We start from the raw sequence: 25,202 nt of genomic DNA on the forward strand, positions 1-25,202 counted from the left end.
ACCCATTCCATGTACTCTGTGATGAGGCAGACGGGTTCCGCCTCCTTGCAGACCCCCAGCAGCCGCACCACGTTGTCGTGGTTCATCTTGCTCAGCATGTCCATCTCGCGCCGGAAGTCGAACTGCAGGTTCTCGTCCCGCGTGGAGAGCGACTTCACCACGACGATCGTCTCCTCCTCGCCGTCACGGATCCCCTGAGCCTTCGCCAGGAACACCTCCCCAAACTCTCCTCGCCCTGCGGAGCAAAGAGCAGGATTCATTATTTACTTACTGATGTTTTGCAGTGATTGTTACTCAGGCACTGTTGTAGTGAATGCAGAGCAAGTTTGGACTTAAGTACAGTAGGAGTCCAGCTTGGGAACTTAACTGTGTTAGTCATGACTGTGGACTACCCTGCAGAGTAAAGGGCAGGACCCAAGATTTATTTATTACAGGTTTGCCCTGCAGAATTAATTGAGATCCACCTTAACTTGACATTTTGCCAGCTATTCTTCCATACTTTGAATATTTGCTATGTGACATTTTGCAGTGACTATTATTTACACAGATGGGTAAAATGAACATAATAATGCACTTGAGGAATATTGCACAGGGAGTTTTTATCATTGAAACAAAAATATCTTGGTACAAAAACTATTAAAAAAAAATTGATTCCTTCAGAATTACTTCCAACCAAAAGACACAAAAGCAGTTTGCTGAAAGAACACAGATTGGAGCAATATTAGGTTAACATTTTCCCTGCTGCAGTAGTTTTTTGGCATCAAATATGTGTTGCCTACAGGGTTAGGCAGCAGGGAGAGGGTTAAACCAACTGAAGAACTCACCGAGAAGTCCGAGTGACTGCAGGTCATGTCTGGGGAACTGCAGCTTGTCATAGCTTCCCCTCCTCTTGTTGTAACTACTGTTCACCTTGTTCAGGGGGATGGCGTTGTCAGTCTACAAACAAGACAAAAGTAAATCAAAATCCTTCGATGTTTGAGGGCAGTGCCCATCTCAGTATCTACAGCCCTTGGGCCACACAGGTCACTACAATTGGGGGCTAGTTACTAGTAATCCACTGGTAGTGGTGTGTGTTTCATGAACTTTCTCATGTATGTACCATTACCATTTTATAAAAGTCTTTGCAAGAAAAAAAGCCTTTTATGAAAACATCATACATTATAGCAAATTAAGTATAGTCGTAAGAAAAACAAAGTTGCACAGAATGGTGTAGTTCTCAATGCAACTCTCAGACATCTCACTTCATGCAGAAGGTGAAATTAAGTAAAAGTGATCTTGAACCAGTTGATGAGCTCACTGATGAGCTAATCTTCCACTGGTTTCGTTAAAAGGACATAGTATGTCGATTATATACAGGTTTGTTGTACTGTACATCCCTCAGTTCGTTTGAAAACATACAAAGTAGTGGATTGTAGTTTTGTAGCAAAGCAGTTCACTGTGATAATGAAATGACCAGCTTCAAATCAAAACCATTGCTCTAGCTGTACCTCTGAACCCTCGCTATGTGTATTTTCTAGGAGGGGGATAAGAGCATACAGCATCATTCCACTGTGTGAATCTAAAGTAACAAAATGCTAGTAAACACAGTTAACTACATACATTAGCGACATTTGTTTCTTTGTCTGAACCTTTATCTATTCATGAGAAGATCAAATTGGCCTGCAGGCCACAAAAAATCGGACTTACCAAAATTTCCGACTCCACAGTCTTTGTCATGGAATGAGCATGCCAAAGGTCATGCCGGTGGATTGCCTATTCCTCGACAAAGACTTGAGTACTGATGGACACTCTAAGTTTTTTGTGTTGGAAATTACACTTCAATTTTACTTCAGAATGACAAAATGATTTTTATGATCATCATCATTAATAATCGTCTCCTAGGTAGCGTGCATAGTCCAGTGGTTAGCGATCTTAATTAATAATCATCTCTCCTCCTTCCCCTACCTTCAGCATGGTGTCGGTGTAGTGGATTCCGTTCTCCTCTGATACCGTATATAGACTACATGATTGATTTCTAATACATCCATACACATAGGGGAATCATGTGGCATTGCAAAAACACCTAACTAAATGACGATCATCTCCATCATCATTATCCTCATCATCTTTATCATCCTCCTCCTACTAGAGGATCCCGTTCTCTTCCTTGGCCACTCTATCATGCAGTGAACCTAATGACTCACCGCTGCTTATCCCCAAACCAATACAAATTTGGTACCAGCTACCCTAGCACATAGTTAAAGATAAGTAAATCACTTCCTCCCACCTTCAGCATGGTGTCTGCATAGTGGATCCCGTTCTCCTCCTTGGCCACCGCCCCGTTCAGCTTGTCAGCCTCCTCCTTGGTCCCCTCCTCCTCCTCGTACTTGTCGCTTGGCTTGCGGCGCCGACAGTAGAACATCAGGCCCAGCACCAGGATGATGTAGGCCGCCGCGCACCCGCAGGCGATCCCGATGGTCTTTAGCATGGCGGGATCCGTGCCCAGTCCACTGATCGCCCCATCTGAGCAACAAGAGATAATTTGTCAAGTTGTGAACTTGATTAAGTAGAAAATCAGGCCCAGCACCAGGATGATGTAGGCTGCCGCGCACCCGCAGGCGATCCCGATGGTCTTCAGCATGGCGGGATCCGTGCCCAGTCCACTGACTGCTCCATCTAAGCAACGCAAAATAGTTTGTCAAATTGTGAACTCCATTTAGGCCACACCAATTTCATTCGTTGGTTCTCAGACTTTACAAAATATGCTACTACACTTAATGTATCTCACATCTAGGTGTGGTGGGTGTAGTACAGATGTGTGGTACTACACATCCATGTCCAGTCACCTTTAGTGTTGCATGAGGTCAGGAGATCAGTCACAAAATAAGCACATACTTGGTGTAAATTTATATTGGTACAGTGCCGGTACTTCATGAATCAATTTTTACGGTACAGTACTGGTACACAGTACCGGTATGCAGCACTGTCAAGAACAAGAACAAAGTGATCTCCCAACTTACTGCTAATGACGACGTTGACCTCCTCGCGGGTGAGCCAGCCGACGTTGCCGGCGATGCAGGTGTACTTGCCCTGGTCCTCCGGCTCCGCCTTGCTGATGCGCAGAGTTCCGTTGGGCAGCACACAGTGCCGAGTTCCCTCCTCCTCACAGCTCTTCTCCGTGTACACCTGATTTAACAGCAAATGACATGGAATACATGCTCAGTGTGCTTACTTAGGATCAAGCAGGCTTAAACTACATTAATTCAATAATTGCAAAACAATCGCCATTAATATTCATCCGCAAGGTTACATATATCCACTGCTTAGAAAATCAGTGTGTTTGAGAGATCTCTTGTGGAGCACCCAGAACCACGTTCCCTCTTCCTCATAGATTTTCTCTGTGTATACCTAATTTAACAGCAGACAATGTGGAATATAATGATAACTTTCTTTTGCAAATTCATGCCCGTAGGCTAATTGCAAGGGTACAAACAGTAGAAAGGGTAACAATGGTAACAAGTGTCTATTCTATGCATCTAACTAATGTTTCTACATACACCATTACTGGGGGGTTTGACTTCTTCTTTGGAGGCAGTGGCTGATGAAAAGTCCAACGTTTTTAATGATTAGCGGGTTTTGTGATTTTAGTAGAAATGTAGTTTTTTTTAAGGTCTTCTAGATGGTGAAAGCTCGGGAATATTTTTTTGGTTGTTTCGAAAAGCCTGTTTCTTTCATCCTTATAATGAGGGCAGTTATATATGGCCATTAAACTTTGTAATTATCAATTTGCTGACATTCAACTTTATTCATATTCTATGTGGACTGGTGCACCCAAATTTTTTTCTGTGCACCTAATTTTTTTGGATGGGTGCACCAGCGTACCTATTTCCAAAAATGAATTTTGAGCCCTGGTTACGAAATTGTGCTTACATTTTGAACCTTGCTGTTGGTGCCTGTCCATGTGATGATGGGTTCTGGGTCCCCCTCAGCCTGACAGTGCAGTAGGACCTGGGAACCCTCCCCGACTGTGGTGTCATTCGGGGTCACCGTGAAATGTGGCTTCACTGTGGGACAGAAGAACATGGGAATAAGCATTTGCTGCAAAAGGAACATGTAAGACAGCCATACCAATTTGTCCACCCCCCCCCAAAAAAAGTTACTTGTCTAAAGTCAAATACTTGTCTGTTTTCCATAATCTGACTATAATTTTCACTTCTCTTCCAACATCTACGAACACAATTCTGCCGGGTCACCCTGAAAATAGGCATCTAAAGTGATCTTCAATGCAACGTCCCCCAGTATAATATACTGCATATCTGTACATGCCTGGGGGGTGATGCACTAGAGATCTCTCAAGCACACTGTTTTTTCAAAGTGGTGGGTATATGTAACCCGATGCATGAATGTTAATGGAGGTTAGTTCATCCCGGGCCATTCTTACCAAACACTGTCAGCTTGATGCTGCCTAACCCTGTAACCAATGGAAAATTCGTAGAAAACGGCTACATTCTTTAGTGTGCTTAAGGTTTATCGGCAGGGCCCTGAGTATTTTCCTCTTCTAGTCTATCCCAGGCCATTCTTACCGAACACCTTCAGCTTGATGGTGGCGTTGATCAGCCCCTGCTGACTGGAGGCGATACATGTGTACAAAATTGGCAGAAAACGGCCACTTTCTTTATTGTGCTAGGGCCCTGAGTATTTTCACTCCTCTTCTAGTTCATCCAAGACAGTTCTTACCAAACACTGTCAGCTTGATGGTGGCGTTGATCAGGCCCTGCTGACTGGAGGCGATACACGTGTACATCCCCGCATCCTCCTTCTGTACCCCATTGATCTGCAGCGTCCCGTTGGCCTCCTGCACGTAGGCGGGCCAGGCGGAGGACTCCACGTTGTGCTTCAGCCACTGGATGGCCGGCGGGTACTCCCCCTTGGCGTTACAGCGGATGGCCACGGTGTCTCCCAGCTCCAGGGTGCGCGGGACGGGCGAAGGGGAGAACTTCAACTTTTCTGTAAACAACCAGAGACAGTCATGAATGTGGTGTTGACCAAAATCAACAGCAATGCAAGATAATACAGCAGCTTTCTTTAAAGTGCAAATCTACTTAAACTTATGTTTTGATGATTTATAGTCAAGTCCAGTCCTAAGGACTACAACCCTTTCCACAAACATACATGTTGCTGTTTTTTGAGAAATAAACTCGTGTAGATTTACAATATATTGTTGAACATAATCAAACATACATCATTCACTTAATTTTCATGGTAGCAAACTTTCACGGTGTAAGGAAAATGGACATTTTCACTGAACTTTACAAAAAGGATGTGTGGCGGAATCATAAATAAACAGCTATTTCACAGTGATGATAAGTTCACAATACAGAGGTGACAGTGAAAACAGTGAACATAAAGTTACAGTAAAAGAAACAAGAATTACAGTCACTGCTGACCTATGACATTGAGGAAGAGCTGTCCCTCGATGCTGCCGGCAAGAGTCTGAGAGGCGCAGAAGTAGTCTCCTTCATCCAGCACACGCAGGGGGCTGATGTGCAGCGTGCCGTTACTGAACACCTCGTATCTGTTGTCCTGTCAGTCAACCAAACAAACAAGTCATATTAGGTCTTCAGTTTTCACACTACAGTTGTACATGTTCATACGGTCTCAAACATGGATACAGGTTGCTGAAACAGTAAGCACAAACTTAAAACAATATGCATAAATGCTAACACCTTTCTGCTTCCCATACACTATGAGAGCCGTTACTGAACACCTGGTATCTGTTGTCCTGTCAAACAAGCAAACACAGGTCTTAAATTTGAACACTAAAGTTGTACATGTTAAAACTGTCTTAAACTTGAACCCAGATTGACATAGCAGCACAATAGCTACCTTTTCAAGCACGTACTAAAAACAATGTGCAAAACACTCCTGAGCCAACACATCTACATGTATTGGTATGGAACACACATCTACATGTATGTTCATACAACCTACATGTATTCTTTGGTAACATGATCAGAGATGTCCAGTTCTTTACATTGCTACTGTACAGAAACAACATTTTAGCTAAATAGATACAGATACACTAACTTATACCACAAGATTTACTGTAATACCGTACCTTTCTGGGGTCTATTCTGAGAGACGTCCTGTGCCATGACACGGTGGGGTCGGGCGTGGCTCGGGTGTGGCAGTGGAGGTAGGCGTGGCCGTCCTCGTCTACATCGGTGTCTTCTGGTCTCTGTATCCACTCAGGAGCGGCTGAGGAACAACAAAAATTTGCATTGGAGAAGAGAAAGAAAGATCTTAGCTTTGCAAAATTTTCCACTTATCTCTTTACAGGATTTTCGGTTACCGGACACACCATAGGCAAGGGACATTAATCAATCTGACATCTGAAAAACAAATCTCCCTGTACATGTACTTCAAAATCTATAGATTAAACCTATCGACCCTAATTTCTTTATTTGCCATTAATCATAAAGATATATTGGTACAATTTGACAAATTCAAATGAAAATTGTCCAAAGCCATAGGTTAAAAATGCTTGCAAGAAATCTCTTCTTTGCACATTTTGTTGATTACAGAACGTAAGAGCGAAGAGTTGACTTACTTGCGACGACCACCATCATGTTCTGCCTCTCCTCGCCGGCCGTGTTGGAGGCCACACAGGTGAAGTTGCCCATGTCGGACACCTGCGTCCTGTTGATGATCAGCTGCTCACCTGGGGGGCAAGGGTCAACAATCGTACTTCAACATTCAGCATTCTGTATAATTTTGTATGATAAGCAGATTTCCTACATCACAACATTCTGGATACACATGCTAACTTATTAGGTCTCTAACTTTAGACTATTGTTTTCTTATCTTCAATTACGTTTCACTTTACTGATCTATTCATTCAACATAATTGTTCTCATCTTTCTACCACTCAACACTTGTAGTCAATATCAAAACCTTTCCTGTGGACTTCTGATGCCAAAGGAGAGTAGGTCAACTCTACCTCACAAGATATTTATTGAAACTGAAATATGCCTTTATGAAGAGGACCTGATAGATAGTATGTGTAACAAGTTATATTGGAGGTCAAACTTTTTTGTGCTCCAACACTTTAAATGTATGTAATATGATGATGACACATAGTGATAATTGAAAATTCTAGTGTTAATCAATCTAATGTAAATGCATTTAAATTCGTGTGGTTTTAACTCTGCGGAAGGGAGAACATTGAGTGGTCGCCGTGGTTTTAAGTTCGCGTATGAGACAATAGTAGACAAGGGGGTAGGAGGGCAAAAAATTTTGCAGTGGTTTTAAGTTCGCGACGATTAGCTCACTGCGAAAACCGTGAACATTAAACCACCGCAAACATTTCTGCATTTACAGTATTTAGCATCTATCCAGTCATCTGACCTGTAGTGTAGATCCTCCCGCTGCTGGGTACAGGTACGCCGTCCCGCTCCCACGTGATGACCGGCTCCGGCAGACCGTTTGGCGGGGCACAGCGAGCGATCAGGTTGTCTCCCGCAGGCACCATGTACGGATCCAGGGAGTTCAGGTGTCCAAGGACTGATAGAAAGAAAGGAAAGAAGTGAATTGTTACTGAATGCAGACTTGACACGTTGAAGAGATAAGATAGGTAGTTCATTGTCTCTTTTCTTCTCTCTCTCTTTCCCTCCCTCTCTCTCTCTCTCTCTCTCTCTTTCTTTCTGTTTCATTTGCCTTTTTTGAACCTGGCCATTGTTACCACTTTTTTTTTGGGTCCCTTAGATACTTAGACCAGATCATATTGGTCCTGAGTGGTCTTCTTGGGCAGGTTTGACCAGGGCTGTCTCCAACTTTGAATTGTTAATTTTCTTAAATCTGTCATTTTAAGCTCACAAATATACATTTTCATTAATTTCATCTCTATTATATAACATTCAGATTCTTTTCACGAACAGATGGGTTAAATTTTTGTCTATCCCAACAAGCAAAGTAGACAAAAGTATGAGTGTATGATTTGCATACTTTCAAGGTTAAATAAAGGTTGAAAAAAAAAAGTGGAAGGATTTTATTTCACGCTTAGGCAAAAATGGAGTGTTCGCGGTGGTTTTAAGTTCGCGACAGCGCTATAGTCACACAGTATTGGACAAAAATGTTTGCGGTGTCTTAAACTTCACTGTGAAAAGGTCGACGCAAAAACTGCGAACATAAAACCACTGCGAACATTTCTGCATTTACAGTATATGAAAGCATTGAACCATCCATGACACCAGTAACAGCTAAGCTGTGGATTATGAACCTGTTCAGACATGTGTAATGTGGCACCAGACATGAGTCACGTTGCTAGGGAAGACTGTCTCCTGGAGCCATTAAAACTCCATTCCTGTCCGCTAATTTGGAAAGATTTCACCCTTTGATGTATTAATCTATCCCCCACTGACTATCAAACATCAAACTATCCCCCACTGACTATCAAAACATGTCTATATGTAACTACTACCTGGGGAAGAACATATCTACTGTAAATTCAATTATTTTGGGGGGACTTACTTTTGCTGTAGAGGGGAAAAGGAGTTTTTTCGAAGTGTTTTAAGATTGCAGCTGAAAGAATTCTGTAGTACAGCAGTGATACATAGGAAAAATATATTTGCAGTGTCTTGAATTTGAGGTGGACAGGTCACTGAGAAAATAAAACCACCGCAAATGTTTCAAGATTTACAGTATTCTCAAAGATAGGCCCCAAACACTCACCGACATCAAACTACCGTGTCCCCTTTTAGAACTTGCTGTAAAAATAGGTGCAATGTCCTTTGTTCTGTGCACACCTGTTAAAAGTCTTGTAAAATCAGAGCCATTCAGGCAAGCCATCTCACATGCTTGTCTGTAATACTGATTAATTGAAATAAAGATAAAGAAAGAACATTTTCATAACGATCCTTTTACATTCATTTGGTCAAGCAGTTGAGCTGGTTGAAACCCAGGCTGTCATGCTTCACTGCTAGCTTGTGTAGACAAAACAAACACTGGTACAACTGTCTAAACAGAGGGACTTCATATTTCCAGTAAAGCCCTGTCAGAATGGGCCTCTAGAGGCTCCCTACCTTCATATCATCTACCTGGGATTATCTAAAGGGTCCTTGACACCAATTTAACCTATAGGGGAGACTAGCCCCATTCTGCCAGCATGTTTATCCAAGCAGAACACACAGATTAGTCAGTCTTGCTCTTGCATGTTGAGCATTCAGGAAATACTGGGTGTATGTGCACTTCTGTGCGACCCAAAATTGAATCTGTGCACATAATTTCGGCACACCTGGATATAGGCGTAGGGTTGCCTGCCCTAAAAGTAACCTTTCACTACTAGCATATATAGCATATACGGGCAGCCTTGGCTGCTGTACATTGTATGCAGCCGAACAAATAAATAGAAATAAATACTAGCATACAGAATAACTATGATATTCAAATTTCAAGTGTAAAAAAAAACCCCAATACAACCTTGCTTGTATCAAATGTTTGAAATTTTGGAAGTCAACTAGCAATAGAATCTCAGCTTCCAGTTCTGAATTAGTCTGTATAACACAAACTCCAGCTGTCCGGGGATTACAGGGTTACAGGGCGGGGAGTGGTCACAGGAGGCTTGATTGAATTCAGGCTAGTTCTGAATAGGGCAGTCAGGTTTGTAATTTTGATTTATTACATGAAATTCTATGTTGCGCATCCCAAACTTTCCTGTGCACCTAATTTTTCAGTGCATGTATCCCCAAAAATGAATTTCGAGGCCTGGTCAATCTTGCATGTTGAACATTGCTGCCAACGCTGCCAGGTAACCTGCAATGATCGGCTTGCAAACATTGAATGCAAACATGAATCTCAATGACATTCCTAGATCCTGGTGTAAGTTCCCCAGTGTAGTACTTCCTGTTTCTGTCCAGGCGCACTGTAAATGCAGTTAAGTTTGTGTGGTTTTTCTTTTGCGGTAGGGAGAAAATGGAGTGTTTGCAGTACTTTGAAGTTTGCGTTTGAAACACTAGTAGTGCTACATTCATTGGCAGCAAAAATTTTGCGGTGGTTTTAAGTTTGCGCCGAAGAGTTCACTGCAAAAAACTCAACATAAAACCACCACTAACATTTCTGCATTTACAGTAATTGATAAGTCCCACAGTGCTGGCTGTGATTGAAAGTGATCCCCATGTGAGGCAACTGTAGCAGAACAGTAGCTACAGAAATTTCATGCTTCAGATCACTGCACTAGTCTAATAGAACACACATGGTCGGCTGTATAGCAATTTCAGCACTGATCAACACAAGGGACAGTTGAGGTGTTCAAAACGTTTTCCCTTAGAACTGTCCTAGAGTTGCCACCAAGTACTGTAGGAGCATCCTCACTAGATAGCTTTAAACAATGCTTACAGTTAGATGTGCAAAGGCTAGGCGCAACAGGTTGTTCAGTGTAACGTAATTATAACCAGCTGCTGCAGGGCCGCATACCTGCGAAGCTGGTGTGTTATGCCGAAGGGCGGCTATACCGTCTATATAGATATAGTACTATAACCTGGCTTTTTGAGTCTCTAAAAATAAGCTTTTTATAGTGGATAGTTGAAATTTATTCTGACGCATAAAATACATGCCTTCCTGAATTTAGCATTAAGAATTATTTGAGACACTCGTGCAGGCCACCTTCAACTGGACCTTCCCATTTAATGTACAACTCCCTCCTGTCAATGAAATGTATCACTAACTAGTACTGTCAACAGAATCTTTTCATGAAATGTTGTTGCAACAAACACTGGAGTAAACTCAAGTTACAGGGCTGAGTCAACAGGAATGTGAGTACATACAATACACCTCACTGTCTGGAATAGGGCTGTGTACCTAAACCCTATACCTGTACCTGTAAAATTGTTTGGTTACAGGTCCGGACCTGAACATCAGGTGTACCCGTACCTAAGCAAACTAAACCGCTAGTGGACACCATTTTCTGGCGTACAGGTGCTTGTAATTCAAATGCCAAGGTTGAATGGCTAATCACCATCTACTTCTGTCTTGTGGGTTAGCGCTTAAAAGATTGAGATAGCGGTGGTCTTCACTGATGCTGTCACTTATTGTGGTGTACTATGGTATCACCGTGCCATACTTCTGGTGCAGAGACCCGGAAAAGCGTCTGACTGAGAGGGATGACCGATGCAACATTAGTTGCAGGAGGATCTACGGTCTAAGTTGTGGTACTTACAAGCTAGACTGATGGTTGCCGTTACTCTGGTCTAAGGTACTTACAAGCTAGACTGATGGTTGCCGGTCTAAGGTACTTACAAGCTAGACTGATGGTTGCCTGTGCCACCACAGGCGTGCCCCTGCCGTTACTCCCGGTCGCCACGCAGTCGTACTGACCCTCGTCCTTCTTCTTCACGCGGCGGATGATGAGGGACCCGTTCCAGCCCTGGTAGATCCTAGGGACAGAGAGGGGTGCAATTTACATGAACACTGAAAAAGATCTCAACCTAGCTTAGCTCACTGAAGAGCTAATCTGCCACTGGTAGCGACAGAGAAGACAGACATTATGCACAGTATTCTAAGGGTTGGTGTAACAGGAAAATACCCCCATCTCCTGTCAACAAGTACAATGAATAGTGGACCATGGTTAAACAGCCCGTCCTAAGGATTGCGATCCTATCTTGTAGCATGCATGTCAGGTGAGCAAAAATGGCTGAGACTCAAACTCACAACATCTTGCTCCAGAGGCAGGGCCACTGCTTAATTAGTTTCATCAGGCTAGTAAATCAATTTCTTTCTTCGGTTTTGGAGCTTTTAACATTAGGTAGAGAACAGCATGAAAACAGAGGTGTGGAAGGAAAACTTGAATCTGACTACATTCCTTGTGTGTACCATGGTGCACCCTCCCCCCCTTCGTGTTGTCCTTCCAGTTTAGCGTAATTGTTCTTCCAAATCCGAGAACCAACAAGTTGAACTCTTGAGTCCTTACCTGGACTGGTTGGTGAGAGGTCCCTCGTTGTTGAAGTACCACTGTATGGTGGGGGGCGGGTCGGCGGTGAACACGCAGTCCAGCCGCGCGTCGTCGTTCTTGTTCACCACCACGTCCTGGGGGCCCACCACCAGCCGAGGAATGCTCTCGTCTAACGGGCACAATTCACAGGTTAGAGATGTGTATATTCGATCGTTCGTTCAGACCCCTGTAGTACCTAGTTGCACACAGGGCAGCGAGTTTCCTCGCTGTTTCAGTAGCACTAGCAGGGTATAATTTTACAGGGAGGTGTTCCTAGCCCTTCCTCTTTAAGGTGTTGAAGCATAGGACCCCCATTTTACGTCCCTTCTGAAAGATGGTGCAGCCCCAACTTGACCCCAGGGTTTGAACTAGTCTCCAAATTACCAACAGTGTGGTTGCTAAAAGTTGAGCCACAGGGACATTCATATAGGATAGATTAGAATATCCAGAAGATACAGATAGGATTAAAATATCCAACTATCCCAGGACTCTAAGGAGAGTAATTCAGTTCTCTGCATGCCAAACAAGTCTGGTAGTCCAGGTACAAACTGCAGCCCCTTTTCTTGATTACAGCAGAACAGGGCAAAATCTGTAGTACAAATAATGATAATCAAAGTATGGCTGTACACTGATTTGATAGTATAGTTTCAAACCATAGCCCATTTTCTCATTGAAAATGCATGTAATGTAATACCGTAAGTAGTGTGGTCTGGTTAAAATACTGATTAGAACCTAACCATCCCAAGACCTTAGGAAGGTCAATTTAATTCTCTGAATGCCAAGCAAGTTTTGATAGTCTGGTTTCAAACTACGGCCTCTTTTCTATTTCTGTAATTGAAAATGCATGTAATGTTAGTGGAATACCAGGGCGATAATTGTACCAGAGATAACCAACACCAGGGCGGAATTTGTATCACAAATAGTCAGACAGAAAGCTTCCTGTCACCTTTGACTTAGGTCAGATGTGAGTGGGTCAGATACCAGAGTAAGCAGGGCAGTCTCCAGCTTTAAAATATTTCTGTCCCATCGTCGTTTGGGAGCTCTTGTCATTTTAAGCTTACAAAAACACATTTTGAAAAATGTTTTTCCATCCCGAGGAGCAAATTTCCCTCCCAAGACAGGGTTGGGGTGGGTCCTGAAGACAGTCATCATATCACAGTAAATTCATTCATTTTTGCTGGGACTTGATTATGCGCTAGAAGGGGATAGGTTTTCGTGGTGTATTAAGTTTGGATTGAAATAATTCAGCTGTACAGTTGTGAAATGTTGGAAACATATTTTCAGGGTGTTGTGAATTTGCAGTGGAGAAGTCACCGTGAAAATAAAACCACCGAAAACATTTCAAGACATATACTGATACAGTACTTATTTTTCTTTCTTTATATTGTTCAGCCCAATAGAAATTGGGTTATCAGCAGTTTACTTATTGTGGATCATTGCGTTGTTTACTCACTTATATATGATGATAGGGCCAAGTGGGCCTCTTGAAAAGCAGATAGCGATATTTGATAAATCCCTTTCTGGGCTCTTAGGGTACACATCTGCCAGGCCTGCCTCACCTCAGGTATGTGATCATGAGGGGAACATTGCCAGATGACACTACACAGGCCTCGAAAGTTAAACCTGTACAGGTGACCACCTGTACATAAAGACCACCTGGCCTTTAATATACATACTCAGTCAAACCTGTACTAGTGACCACCTCTACATAAAGACCACCTGGCCAATGTGACCATGTAGTTTCTGGTGGTCCCTTAAATAATGTTTCACATTGACACAAGTTTTAAGAATCCTGTCTATAATGACCACATGTCTACTAAAACCAGACTTTATCGGTCCCCTGTGTGGTCCACATACAGGTTAGTGCAGGTAAAATTGTTCAAAAGGTATATACATGCGCTAAAATCTATACCAGTTCATGTACCGAGTCTATAGGCGTATGTTGAGTTTTGTTTGCTATATTGACTTTTATCATCGAGGAAAAAGACATGCAACTGCAATGGTTTCTGACCAGTTCTCAGTGTTATTAACTGGTGGCGAAAGTATCCAGAAAATGAAATTATTTTGAGCCCTGTGATGGTATGAGGGTAACACTGCCAGATGACACCTTATCAGTGTTTTTACTGACCGGGAATTCCAGTCATGGGGAGGAAACATGTAAACCTCACAGGAAGCTCAACGCCAGGGTCACCAACAGTCATAGGCTGAACCTGATGGCCAGCTTTGTCGCCAGACTGGATTTGCATTCGTTGCGAAGAAGGGGGGTGGGGTGGTGAGCCAGCAAAGAAATGTGGCAAGCAAAGAAATGAAGGGCCTCCGAGAGCATGCTACCTCGGAAAATGTTGGAATTTCTCACTCTTTGTGACACAATTTGCTGCATTTTGAGAAGCGATTAGGAACTGAAAGTAAAGGAAATATATAGATGCAACTTGGGCACGCTTCGCAGAGGTTTTGTGGCAATGTTGACATTTGGACAAAAAATATATTTTCATCTTTTATTAATCTATTTGCTTGCATCAGGCACATATCCCATATCCAACAATACAGAAATATATAGAATACTTGAACAAATCTCCAGATATTGAAGGGGTCCCTTAGATATCCGAAGATGCGGAAATGCATGTTGGGAGGCGGGAATGCTGGTGACGGCGGAATCAAACGTTCCATGCGAAGGGAAGGATGTTGTGTTTGGAGTACTGTGATGGGGACCAGACTGGGGAGGGCTGGATGGGTCACAGGTGGCGGAGGGACAGGTCATTAACTACTAATGGGAGGGTGTCTACCAGGGATTAGTGGCAAGGGTTCATTGACCTTCTCCCTACTGGTTGTACTGTTGTAGCAGAATTCAGATACGGTAAGTTCATTTATTTTTCGGGGATTTGATTTCGTGGTAGAAGGGAAAAGACTTTTCACTGTATTAGGTTTTTGGCTGAAACAATCCTGTAGTTTATCAATACAATGGAAACACATATAGTATCCATGGTACTGTATCATGATGAATTTGTGGTGGAGAGATAACTATGAAAACAGCGAAAAATAAAACCTCGGGAACATTTCAAGATTAACACTATTGCTAATGAGTCAGCAACAAATCATTCTACTGATAACCTTCACCCTAGCTTGCCTGCAACATGCTACCAAAGATTCTAATTTAAATATTGCAGAAAAAATATCGTTAACTTGCAACTTTGCTGTTCAAATATATTGATGAGAGTTTATCTTTATTCATCTTTATCATTTCAAGAGGCCAAAAAAGGCTTTTGATCTACATTTTTTTACTTACCCAGAAGTTCCAGGTTGAATCCCTCATTGCTGACGGCCTGCCCCGCCCTGTTCTCCGCCCGACAGGAGTAAACCCCGTTGTCGTCCGGGCTGATGTTGTCGATGGTGAGCCGCCCGTCCCTGGCCGAGGTGAAGCGGGCATCAACGTCCGTGTCCACCTGTGAGAGATGATACACGTTACTAGTGTTATCGCATTTTGTAAAGGATAGCCATTGGGTATAATTCTTAGAACATATTGGTGGAACCTCACTTCTTAGATAATGGTCGTCTGACGGGCATACTCGGAAGCCTGATTGACTGTTCGACGTTCGTTCGCAGAACGCGACTGGACGTTTGACATAACACGGAGTTGAGTTTTAGGATGCTGAGAGTGCAGTCGTGTTTTCCTTTGTCTGTGTCATGATGTGAATGTCGCCTTTGCCACTGTCTGTCATCTCCTAAACATGGTTCTAACATTCAGCAGTATCTTGAAGTATAAATGCAGAAATGTTTGCGGGGATTTAGTTTCGCGGTAGGGAGAAAATGGAGTGTTCACAGTGGCTTTGAGTTCGCTTTTGAAACAATAGCAACGCTACAATCACACAATGGAACGGCTTTTCCCTGTGGTTTTAATTTCGCAGTTAAGAGTTCTCCGCTAAAAAAGCAAACATAAAACCACCGCAAACATTTCTGCATTTACAGTAACATCAAATCACAGCTCCCTACACACCTCTTCGCCGTTCCGGAACCAGGCGTAGGTCGGGGTGGGGCTGCCCATGATGCGACAGCGCAGTGTGATCGGGATGCCGGCCTGCAGGAGGTTCTCGGCACTCGGGTTCTCCAGACGGACTCTGCCAGTGTCGTCCAACCCTGCAGGAAACAACACGGAAATTTAGTAACTGAGTAAGGAAGTACAACACTGTAAGTAGCCAACCTCAGACTGAGACGACATTCATTCAGACCCTTGTAGTATAGTGGCACATAGGGCACTTATGTGTGGACATAGGGCACTTATAGTGGCACATAGGGCAGCAAGTTTCCTAGCTGTTACTTTTTCTAGCTGTGTATTTTTTTACAGGAAAGGGTCCCGAGCCCTTCCCCTGAGACAAGACATTATGCCTTCCTTCCTAATTTGGCAACTCAGGGCTGCACAAATTCAATTGGTTTGTTTTTCTAAACCTTTTGCTCTTTTAGGAATTATGATTGACAACTGAAAAATTGACATGGAAATACAGTCCATGGGGGAAGTCTGTGCCTTTGTACACATAAATATAATACTTTTGGGCAATGAATATCTGTAGTTTTTCCACCCAGGCCTCTGTTTGCATGCTCACTTCTTCATATATTTTCTTACTTTAAAGGTCTGAAAACCAAGGCATTACTCTGGTGTGGCCCCAGTAGGTGTGTCCATTGTTAACACCTGAGGGGCTCGTTAGGGCCCCATCAGCATTACTTTCACCTGGAACCTGGAGCCTACCTGTGCGCTGACCCCGACTGACCCTGTACATGGGTGAGCAGGCCACAACAATAGTCGCCAGGTTATTACTGACGCCTGCATGTTTGTTGGGAAGCAGAAGTACAAGATTCCTGGGACTTGTAGGGCACCAGGATACATCATAGGGACAGAAGCCTTCGCTCCAACTATTGTAAGCATGTGACAAAGGACGACAATGGACCAGTATCGCAGTACTGTAGTCAGTTTTTCTATCCAGCAGTCTGCTTTAAGCACCCTACCCCCTATCCTCCACCCTTGTTCAGAAAAGCTTTTTTGAAAACTATAGAAAAGATTTGCATCTAGGCTGTAAGCTGTTTACACTGTCTTACCAGTTAACCTAAGGAGAAACTGCAGTTATGTATAAAAATAAATATGTATGAATAAAATAAATATACAAAATATTTAGTACTGTGTTCTGTCAAACATTCTGCAAAAGTCCTACCCATATGATGTTTTTTCCCAGCACTGGCTTTGATATCGTGTAAGTCTCCTTTACACAAGGTTTTATGACTCCTGGCGGTGACAAGGGCCTCTAAGGCTATCAGGTTTACTTTTAAGCGTCAAGTCCCTCAGAGTCAGACTACACTTTAAGAACTCAAATTCCTGAGGCTACAGCTACAGGCAGACATGCAAATGCAGTTGAAAGGCCAACACAATCAAACAAGGGAACCAACCCCCTCCCACTGCGTTCTGCTTAGTAGCAATACCACATGAAATATGTGCAATATTTCTGCCTCCCTTGGTGCTCGTCTTTTTCACTGTGCCTATAATATTTTCTATGAGCTGGCTACAACACGGAGGGGGTGCAGCGGGCAGTAGCAAACAGAGTAAGGTGGAAAACAATGTCGGCCCGACTCAGTGGAAGAACTGAAAAGCGGCGAAGATGACGATGACGAATATTTCTTTCGCAGGTGCAGGTCAGGTGCAGGTAGACATCACAAAACACCTGCACAGTTCCAAATTTACCTGTGCTAAATTGCATATGCAGGTTGTATTTCAAACCCTGCATGATACCTCTACACAATTAAAGTATCCACTTCCCCACAGTGGTCAGTTGCACCTGTTACAACTCAGAAACCTGTAGGGGTGATGGTCAGTCTCCTGCATACAGTATACTGTAAATGCAGAAATGTTCTTGTTGGTTTTATGTACGCAGTTATCGCGGCGCTTGTTTCACCGTGAACTTAAAACCACTGCGAACACTTTTGTTCAATACTGTAGCAGTATGTGACTATAGCACTGACGAGAACTTAAAACCACAGCGAACACTCCATTTTCCTCTTTGCGTGAAATAAAAACCAAGCGGACTTAAATGTACTTTACAGTATTGGGACCACGAGGTCTAACCATTCCCCTCTCCTCTGCAGAGCGCCCCTCCCCCCTGTGGCCATGCTGTCTCTGATGTCCACCAGCCTCACTACTCAAACTGAAATCAAAGCCCGCCGACACACCCCTGCCAGGCACCCGCTCTTTTACATTACATTACCCAGTTGGGCGCATGATGTGTTAGATCCCGACCATATCAGGGTTCTCGCCAGGGCAGTTGAGCGTAGGGGGCCCCTACGCTGTAATTTGGATCCCCTATGCTGTGAATTTGGCCCCTACGCTGTGTTTCAACCACCGTAGGGGGATTTTCTGTTGTTTTGGTGCAAAAGTAAAAAACTTTGGCTTTATTCCACAAACTTTAGCCCTTAAAATGCAGGAAATTGTGTATTTGAGAGTTTTAAAGTTCAAAATGTCCAGGGGGAGGATGCCCCGGACCCCCCTACAATATTCTTGCCTGCAGCCCTCATCCTAACACCTGTAGCGCTCACCGTGTGGCTTTGCCGCGCAAAGATGCCCCTATGCTGTGAAAAAATCCTGGTGAGAACACTGCATATGAAATATCTACCCAACCATACCCAAGCAAGAAGGCTTATCAAGTGTGGATACGTTCTCAATGAAAGTTGAACTGTACATTGCCAACACAAAAATTGGACTTTGACTGATGAACTCCAGTCTTCCTAATGTACATTCCTTGACAAAGACTGATCTATAAAAAAATCAGTGTTATCTTTTTATTGACAATTTACAGTTCAACTTGGATTCAGAATGACTTCTATCAACACAGAGAAGTCTTGAACATGGCAGTCAGGAAGGCTAATTGGCCCAAAATTAAGAAAGTTCCTGCAACAAAAAGTTCAAGAATCCATGTCAGAAAATGCTGAAACCAGAATAGAACAACCAAGGTCACATAAATTTAACTGATTACTTCTAGGATTTAAAAAAAATAATGCTGGAATATCAACATTAAGTCTAAGAAGAAAGTCTGTACCTTAGCAAGATCAAAAGTTTTCCTCCAACTCCAAGCCCTCTGTTTTAAAATCAACCTGTTGATGAATCTTTACTGCAAGATGTCTGAGTGAGAACCAAGAAGACAAATTGATGTGGCCTTAACCATGTGCTGTTCATCTCTGAGGAAAGCTACATTTCTGCTAGACATTACCACTAGTACTCTGGCTGTCCGGAAAGTTCCGCCACGTTCACATATGGAAGAGTGACCTCTGTACATACGCTGGATCATCAACACCAGTTACAGTCACCTACCTTAACAAGCACAAACAGACTCTTCCTGTGCCTGCACAACTATCCCAGGTGTAAATGACTCCATTCTTAAGGGCTCATTGTCTGGACTAAGTCCTGTGCGATTCACCGTCCAGGTGGGCCTCTATTAAGGTAATTTAAGGCAAGAATTTAGCAATCATGGCCAAACCTTTATGTACCTACATACAACTGGGCATCCCTGTGCAGCTTGCTGCTGTTTTCTTTGTAGTCCGAGTTGATCATTGAGCATAATGTTAAAAGTAGGCAGATTTTTACTCATCATTTTGACATTTTAGAAAAAAATAGGTAAAACTTTGTTTAGTTTGTTATTCGATTGTGATACCTCCATTGTGTATCCTACTGATAACACAAAAGAGTACAAATTTTGCCAAGTTCAACGTGAAACGTTGAATTTTAGCAAAGTGTGCATATTGGGTTTTCTTGTCTGTTCCCAACCTGTCTTACCGTTTTATCAACAACCCAGAATCTGGTAGGGACCAGGTAAGCTTAATGCTGAATTTATGAAGCTTCAAAGAGTGGCTAAGCTCCGTGCAGAACTCAGGAGCTATCTCCCTACGAATTATGTGGATAAACAACTTTTCTAAACCAATCAAAATGGCTTGCCTAAGCCTGATGGAAAAAGGTATGCAGACCCTTAATCAGAGGGCCACACAGGAACCCAACCTTAGGGACCAAAGTACCACCCTTACTCTTAAATTCAATTAACAAGTTATTTACCTCCCAGCAAACCTTTTCCTAGGAAACCAAGGCTCTTGTAGAGGAATGTTTTTAACCCATTCTCTATTTGTTATATAGTTAGGCAGCAGGGAGAAGGTTAATCATGTAAATTGGAGACTTACGTTGAGGAGGTTTTTACCAAAAAGGTGCACCTTTTTTGCAATTCAAAAGTAGAAAGTGTAATACCGGTAGGGCATGAAGGAAGTCTCACAGTAAGAAAATACCCAACTGGACTTGCCAGAAGATAAAACTGCTTTGAAGCTGGTGTTTCAAAATTATCCCAACACCAGCTGCCACTTTGGCTCAGCACAAAACTGATTGGAAAAAACATGACGTTCAGTAGATATGAGACTCATTTAATGTTGCAATCAGGGACAAAATAAACAATTTTCCATTGAACCAAGGTGAGAAATCACCTTAATTATGGGGCAATATGGGACATAAGCTTACATATGTAGCTTTGATAAACATCCATCCATGTGGCAGTCGAGCATGTTAACGACGTCCTATTGAACATCAGCTATAACTTGCCCATTTGATTAAACAGTGGCCATAATCCTATGCAATTCCTCTACAAATCTTGTAAATCAAGTTATCTTTCCAGGTACTTAATTTTGTGGTAGGAAGAGAAAGGAGGTTTTCACAGTGCTTTCAACTTTGTGGTTGAAACATTTTGTAAAGTAGTATGTAGTTGTGATATACTGTAAATGCATATTCTCAGTGTCATGAATTCTCACTGGAGTCACCACGAAAATAGATGACCGGTCAACCACAAACATTTTAAGATTTACAGTATATACTTTGAACCAAAAGACTCTCAACCAAGTGTCTTATTCAACCAACGTTTCGGGAACTGTCCGTCACCTTTCTCAGGGCATTCAATTTATTCAGTTACTTACCTGATGAAACTATTCACGTATATACTTTATGGTATAATTCAATTGATAATGGTAGAATCAAAAGTTGCAGTGGAAAGACATAGCCACGTGGCTTCACCATAACATACATATTGCTTCAATCAACTGATAACTCTGCAGACTGAGGAAGTTAGCCTTGAAGGCCAAGGGTGGAGAGATCCAAGCAGGGAGTGTATATCTTACTGATACAGGACAGGTTTGTCTTTTGTTTCCGTGACAAGTCTGCCACTGGGCTTTCAAAACTAGCTACATATATCCAGTGTTCTCGCCAGGCCTTTTCAGAGTAAGGGCCCCCGATGCTGTGATCTGGATCCCCAATGCTGTGATCTGGACCCCGATGCTGTGTTTCAATGAGCATAGGGGTGTTTCTTTCTGGGAAGAACCTTCATAAATCTTATAAAAAGTTCAAATTTGCCTTTAGAATGAGGATGTGACAGAGGAAAAACTTAACGTCACAAAATGTATCCCTCAAAATGCAGGAAATAGTGTTTTTTTTGGCTATGAATTTCAATATTTTGTGCGGGAAGATGCCAGACTCCCACTGTCCCAGCCGTTATCATGTCTTTGGCACTCCACGAGTGACTTGCGCCACGCAAAGTTGGCCTTCGGTACCTCAACCCCTACGCTGTGAAAAAATCCTGTCGAGAACACTGATATCATATGTTGACATTCAGTTTTTACAAAAATCTGTTTCAGATTATTGATCATTACATTTTACAGCTGGCAGTGTACAGTCTTCATATGTGTATATTGAGTCGACTGGTGAATGTGCAGCGGAAATACCATCCCAACCGCCCTTGTCGTTGTTTGCACGGCACTTGTGTGGAATTCCTGAGCAAGGCGGGCTTTCACTGGCCGTGAGGACGGCCGTCATGCCGGCAGACTCACATACTTCCAGCAGACCATGTTGTTACTCACTTTTTATAGACATTTAGACATGATGTGATACCAAAAGAAGCTGGTGTTGAGGCCACATCAAATCATTTTGATGGTGTTCAGACATTCTTAACTTCTCGTATCTGCTGCCTGACCCCATAAACAATAGAAGTGGTAGTCAAACGTGCTAAAATTTAAAGTAACGATTATGCTGACTACAAAAATCTGGAAACACAAACAAACCAAAACAATATCTCCATATTTCATGGAGATAAAAATTGAGCAATAGGAAAACAAAGTGCCAGGCCTAGAACTTGCATCTAACTATATCCACACCCTGAAACTGCGTGAACTAAGGTAAGGACTTTCCCCTCATACTCTGCTTTCCTGAGTAGCATAGTTCTTAAAATCCGTGAACCAACCAACAAACTGTTGTGGCCTATAGAACTGATGTTGTTCACCCCTGTCAGCAGCTGGGTTTTAGAATCACTCTTCACTCATCCCAGGGAATCCTTTGCTATTCAGACTCAGAGATCACCCGGCTTCTTGAAGGGCTTTGGTTGTGAGGAAAAATGCACACCATTCTGACTGGATGAGACTCAAATCTGGTAATCATACATTACAGGTTCGTCTCTGCACACATGCAACGTACAACACTTGTAGCAGAACCCACAAGAGAAGCATAAGGGATCTGGTATTACAGCTCAGGGCTCGAAATAGTGGGTGCATGTGCACCCAGTGCACCCAAAATTGGAGCTGTGCACCTAATTTTTGACTGTGGGTGCACTGGTGCACCTAGATATTTTTGTAGCCTATAGGGTTCAGGTACTATTGTACACTAGTATACAGAATATTCTTGAAATGTTAGTATAAAAAACAGCATGATAACTTGTTGCTGTACTTTATTTAATGTATTATTTGTTTGAAATTTTAAAGTTAGCTGTAGAATTACAGATTGAAGTTCTTAAGAAAGATAGCAGCATTTAACTTTGTAATTATGTTCTGAAGAACATACAGCTTTATTTTATCTGGTGCACCCAAAATTCTTTCTGTGCACCCAATTCTTTGATTTGGGTGCACCAGTGCACCTATGTCCAAAAATGTATTTCGAGCCCTGCAGCTGAAGCAGTCTCAAAGGGAAGGAAGGAAACTGAGTCAAGACACTGGAACCATGTTTGTTCTCAAGTTCAAAGACATCAAGGCACTGAGGTGACAACCAACTGTGTTCCTACAAACAATGATAACAATCTACTTTTGCTAACAAGAATGAAGTCCTCCAATGATTTCAGAAAAACAAACAATTCCTTGGATTCTGTGCAACAGCTTCAAGAATCAGTTTAAACATTTCTATTGAAAATCATGGTAAGGCCATCTTGCAAGAGGAAATGCGATCCTTCCTATCTTTCCTAACATTTGTCTTCTACATTTATCTGACCTGACCTCCTGTGCCACACAGTCAACTTCAGCCATCTTATGGTCAAAGTTCAGCCTCTTTAGACAGCCAGGAAAGAACACATTTATAGCAATTTTCATGAATGAAACCATCCTGTAAGTTTGACAGGAAATACAATCCTTCCCATCTCTTCTAACATTTGTCTCCTACATTTGTCTGTCCCGACCTCTTGTGTCAGGGAGTCAACTTCGACATCAGAGTGTGACATCACCCTTGACTGGTGCTCTCTGTGGTCAAAGTTCAGCCCCTTCAGAAAGCCAGGAAAACAAACCTTTGCCCCTCCCCCTGTCAGGACAGGTACCAGGTGTGCTCAGGTGTCCACACATCCAGACAACCTGGCAGGGATCTCCCTTAGCATGCCTGTAGGCAGGACTTTGTTTGGGGGTTCGTCTGTAGATTATTTGGATGGGGTCTGGGGGCATGAAAATTCAACCCTCTGAAATGGTATCTCTCTGCTTTTGAGAGGATTTCAAAGGAGTTCGTCAGGAAGGACATTAAAGTAAGGTGTGCAGCCTCACCAGCTTGGACCCACTGGACAGAGCCGCTTGGAAGCGTGACTGCTGTGATGCCTACTCCAGTGTCAGGGAACCCCGCAGAAGTACAATAAAATGCTGGATACTACTACCTGTACTTCAAAGTAAGAAATGGAGACTGTCAACAACAGCACTGTCAAGATAGGATGCATTGACCATTCACCATCTTAATTCCTGAGAGATCCTAGCCTGGTCTACCCAGACTTCTTCTTCAAACCACTTGACTCTGTTCAGGGTGCGAAATACCCGGTTGCGCACTTGCGCAGCGCAACAATATTTTGGTTGGCGCAACTTATCTCTTAACCCAGGTTGCGCGATGCGCTACCTAAATTTTGGGCCGGAGAAATCAATTTTGCGGCAATTACTTGGACGAAGTAGAAAATAATTGGACTAAGGAAGCTCACACACCCGTGTGGTGTGCACACACACTCTCTCTCAGTCTCGTAAATTTTCAAACCAAACATATAAATCGACCCCCAACTAAACAAGTTAATAAAGTTACCGATACTTTTTCACTCGTTTGCATCCATAGTCAACCTGTTTTATTGTGCCTGGAACGCAAAATTCGTCGGAAAGAGAGCGCGGCTTAGCGCTCGGCTCCTTGTCCGCCATGTTGAATTCATCGACTCTCGCTGAATATCGCGTGATTACGCGAGAGTAATGACGTATAATCTGCAGTACCGGCAACTACTGGTAGAGGGCAGTGTTTGAGTTACTGTGTATTTTATGGGCGAAATGTTGCTAGTGCTTTTTTGGGGGCAAAATAAAAAATTACAGAAGTGGAGATGGAGCCACTTTACTAATAATAAGCTGGGATTTAAAGATTCTTTACTTTGCAACAATGATTATAGAATAAACAATGTTGTGACAGTGAGATAAAAACTGGACAATGACATAGACTATTGCATATATTTTATGATTATCATACATGTACATCATTAATAACTCACCTGTGAATTTTTTAATAAAAAATATAGGTGATTTTATTCCGGGGGTACTTTTATTAGACTTTGAAAATAGGCCCAGTAGCAACTTTTATGTAAGGGATGAGAATAATGTACAGGTACAAGTCCTATTGCAGTGTAGCTATTGCAGTGTAACTCTTGCTAGAGCAGAAAAAGCAAAAAGTCTATGGGTGTTGAAAAAAGGATTTATTTGTACTAAAAAAATAGCCGTGCCGTGTCACATGAATTGTATTAATTTGTTTGTTGTGGGTTGTGGTGTGTTATTTACATTGTATATCATTGAATTTTATTTTGAAACAAAAACACATTTAAGCACTAGTTATATTGTTAAAGGCTATGTAATACTATGTACTTACAAAATATAATTTCAAGAAATCAGTGAATTTTAGGTGGGGCAACCTGAAATTCTGACGGGCAAC

General features: G+C 42.5%; 1 protein-coding gene across 2 annotated transcripts in view; it reads right to left on the reverse strand.

Annotated features, from left to right (window-relative positions):
- The window catches only part of LOC136433888 (inactive tyrosine-protein kinase 7-like), a 38,162-nt gene that overhangs the window by 4,495 nt on the left and 8,465 nt on the right, over nt 1-25,202 (reverse strand). The window contains exons 4-17 of one of the 2 annotated variants that reach the window (XM_066426474.1): nt 15,954-16,093; nt 15,246-15,402; nt 11,942-12,092; nt 11,272-11,408; nt 7,387-7,542; nt 6,590-6,700; nt 6,098-6,237; nt 5,427-5,562; nt 4,717-4,986; nt 3,919-4,043; nt 3,000-3,165; nt 2,267-2,502; nt 825-936; nt 3-235 (exon numbers count right to left, since the gene is read on the reverse strand). In XM_066426474.1, coding sequence (XP_066282571.1) covers nt 3-235; nt 825-936; nt 2,267-2,502; nt 3,000-3,165; nt 3,919-4,043; nt 4,717-4,986; nt 5,427-5,562; nt 6,098-6,237; nt 6,590-6,700; nt 7,387-7,542; nt 11,272-11,408; nt 11,942-12,092; nt 15,246-15,402; nt 15,954-16,093 — 2,270 coding nt within the window. Of the gene's footprint in view, nt 1-2; nt 236-824; nt 937-2,266; nt 2,503-2,999; nt 3,166-3,909; nt 4,044-4,716; nt 4,987-5,426; nt 5,563-6,097; nt 6,238-6,589; nt 6,701-7,386; nt 7,543-11,271; nt 11,409-11,941; nt 12,093-15,245; nt 15,403-15,953; nt 16,094-25,202 lie in introns of both variants that reach the window. The other variant, XM_066426473.1, reaches the window with a different exon arrangement.

The sequence above is a fragment of the Branchiostoma lanceolatum genome, chromosome 4 (genome assembly GCF_035083965.1).
Source record: "Branchiostoma lanceolatum isolate klBraLanc5 chromosome 4, klBraLanc5.hap2, whole genome shotgun sequence".
Taxonomy (NCBI): Eukaryota; Metazoa; Chordata; class Leptocardii; order Amphioxiformes; family Branchiostomatidae; genus Branchiostoma; species Branchiostoma lanceolatum.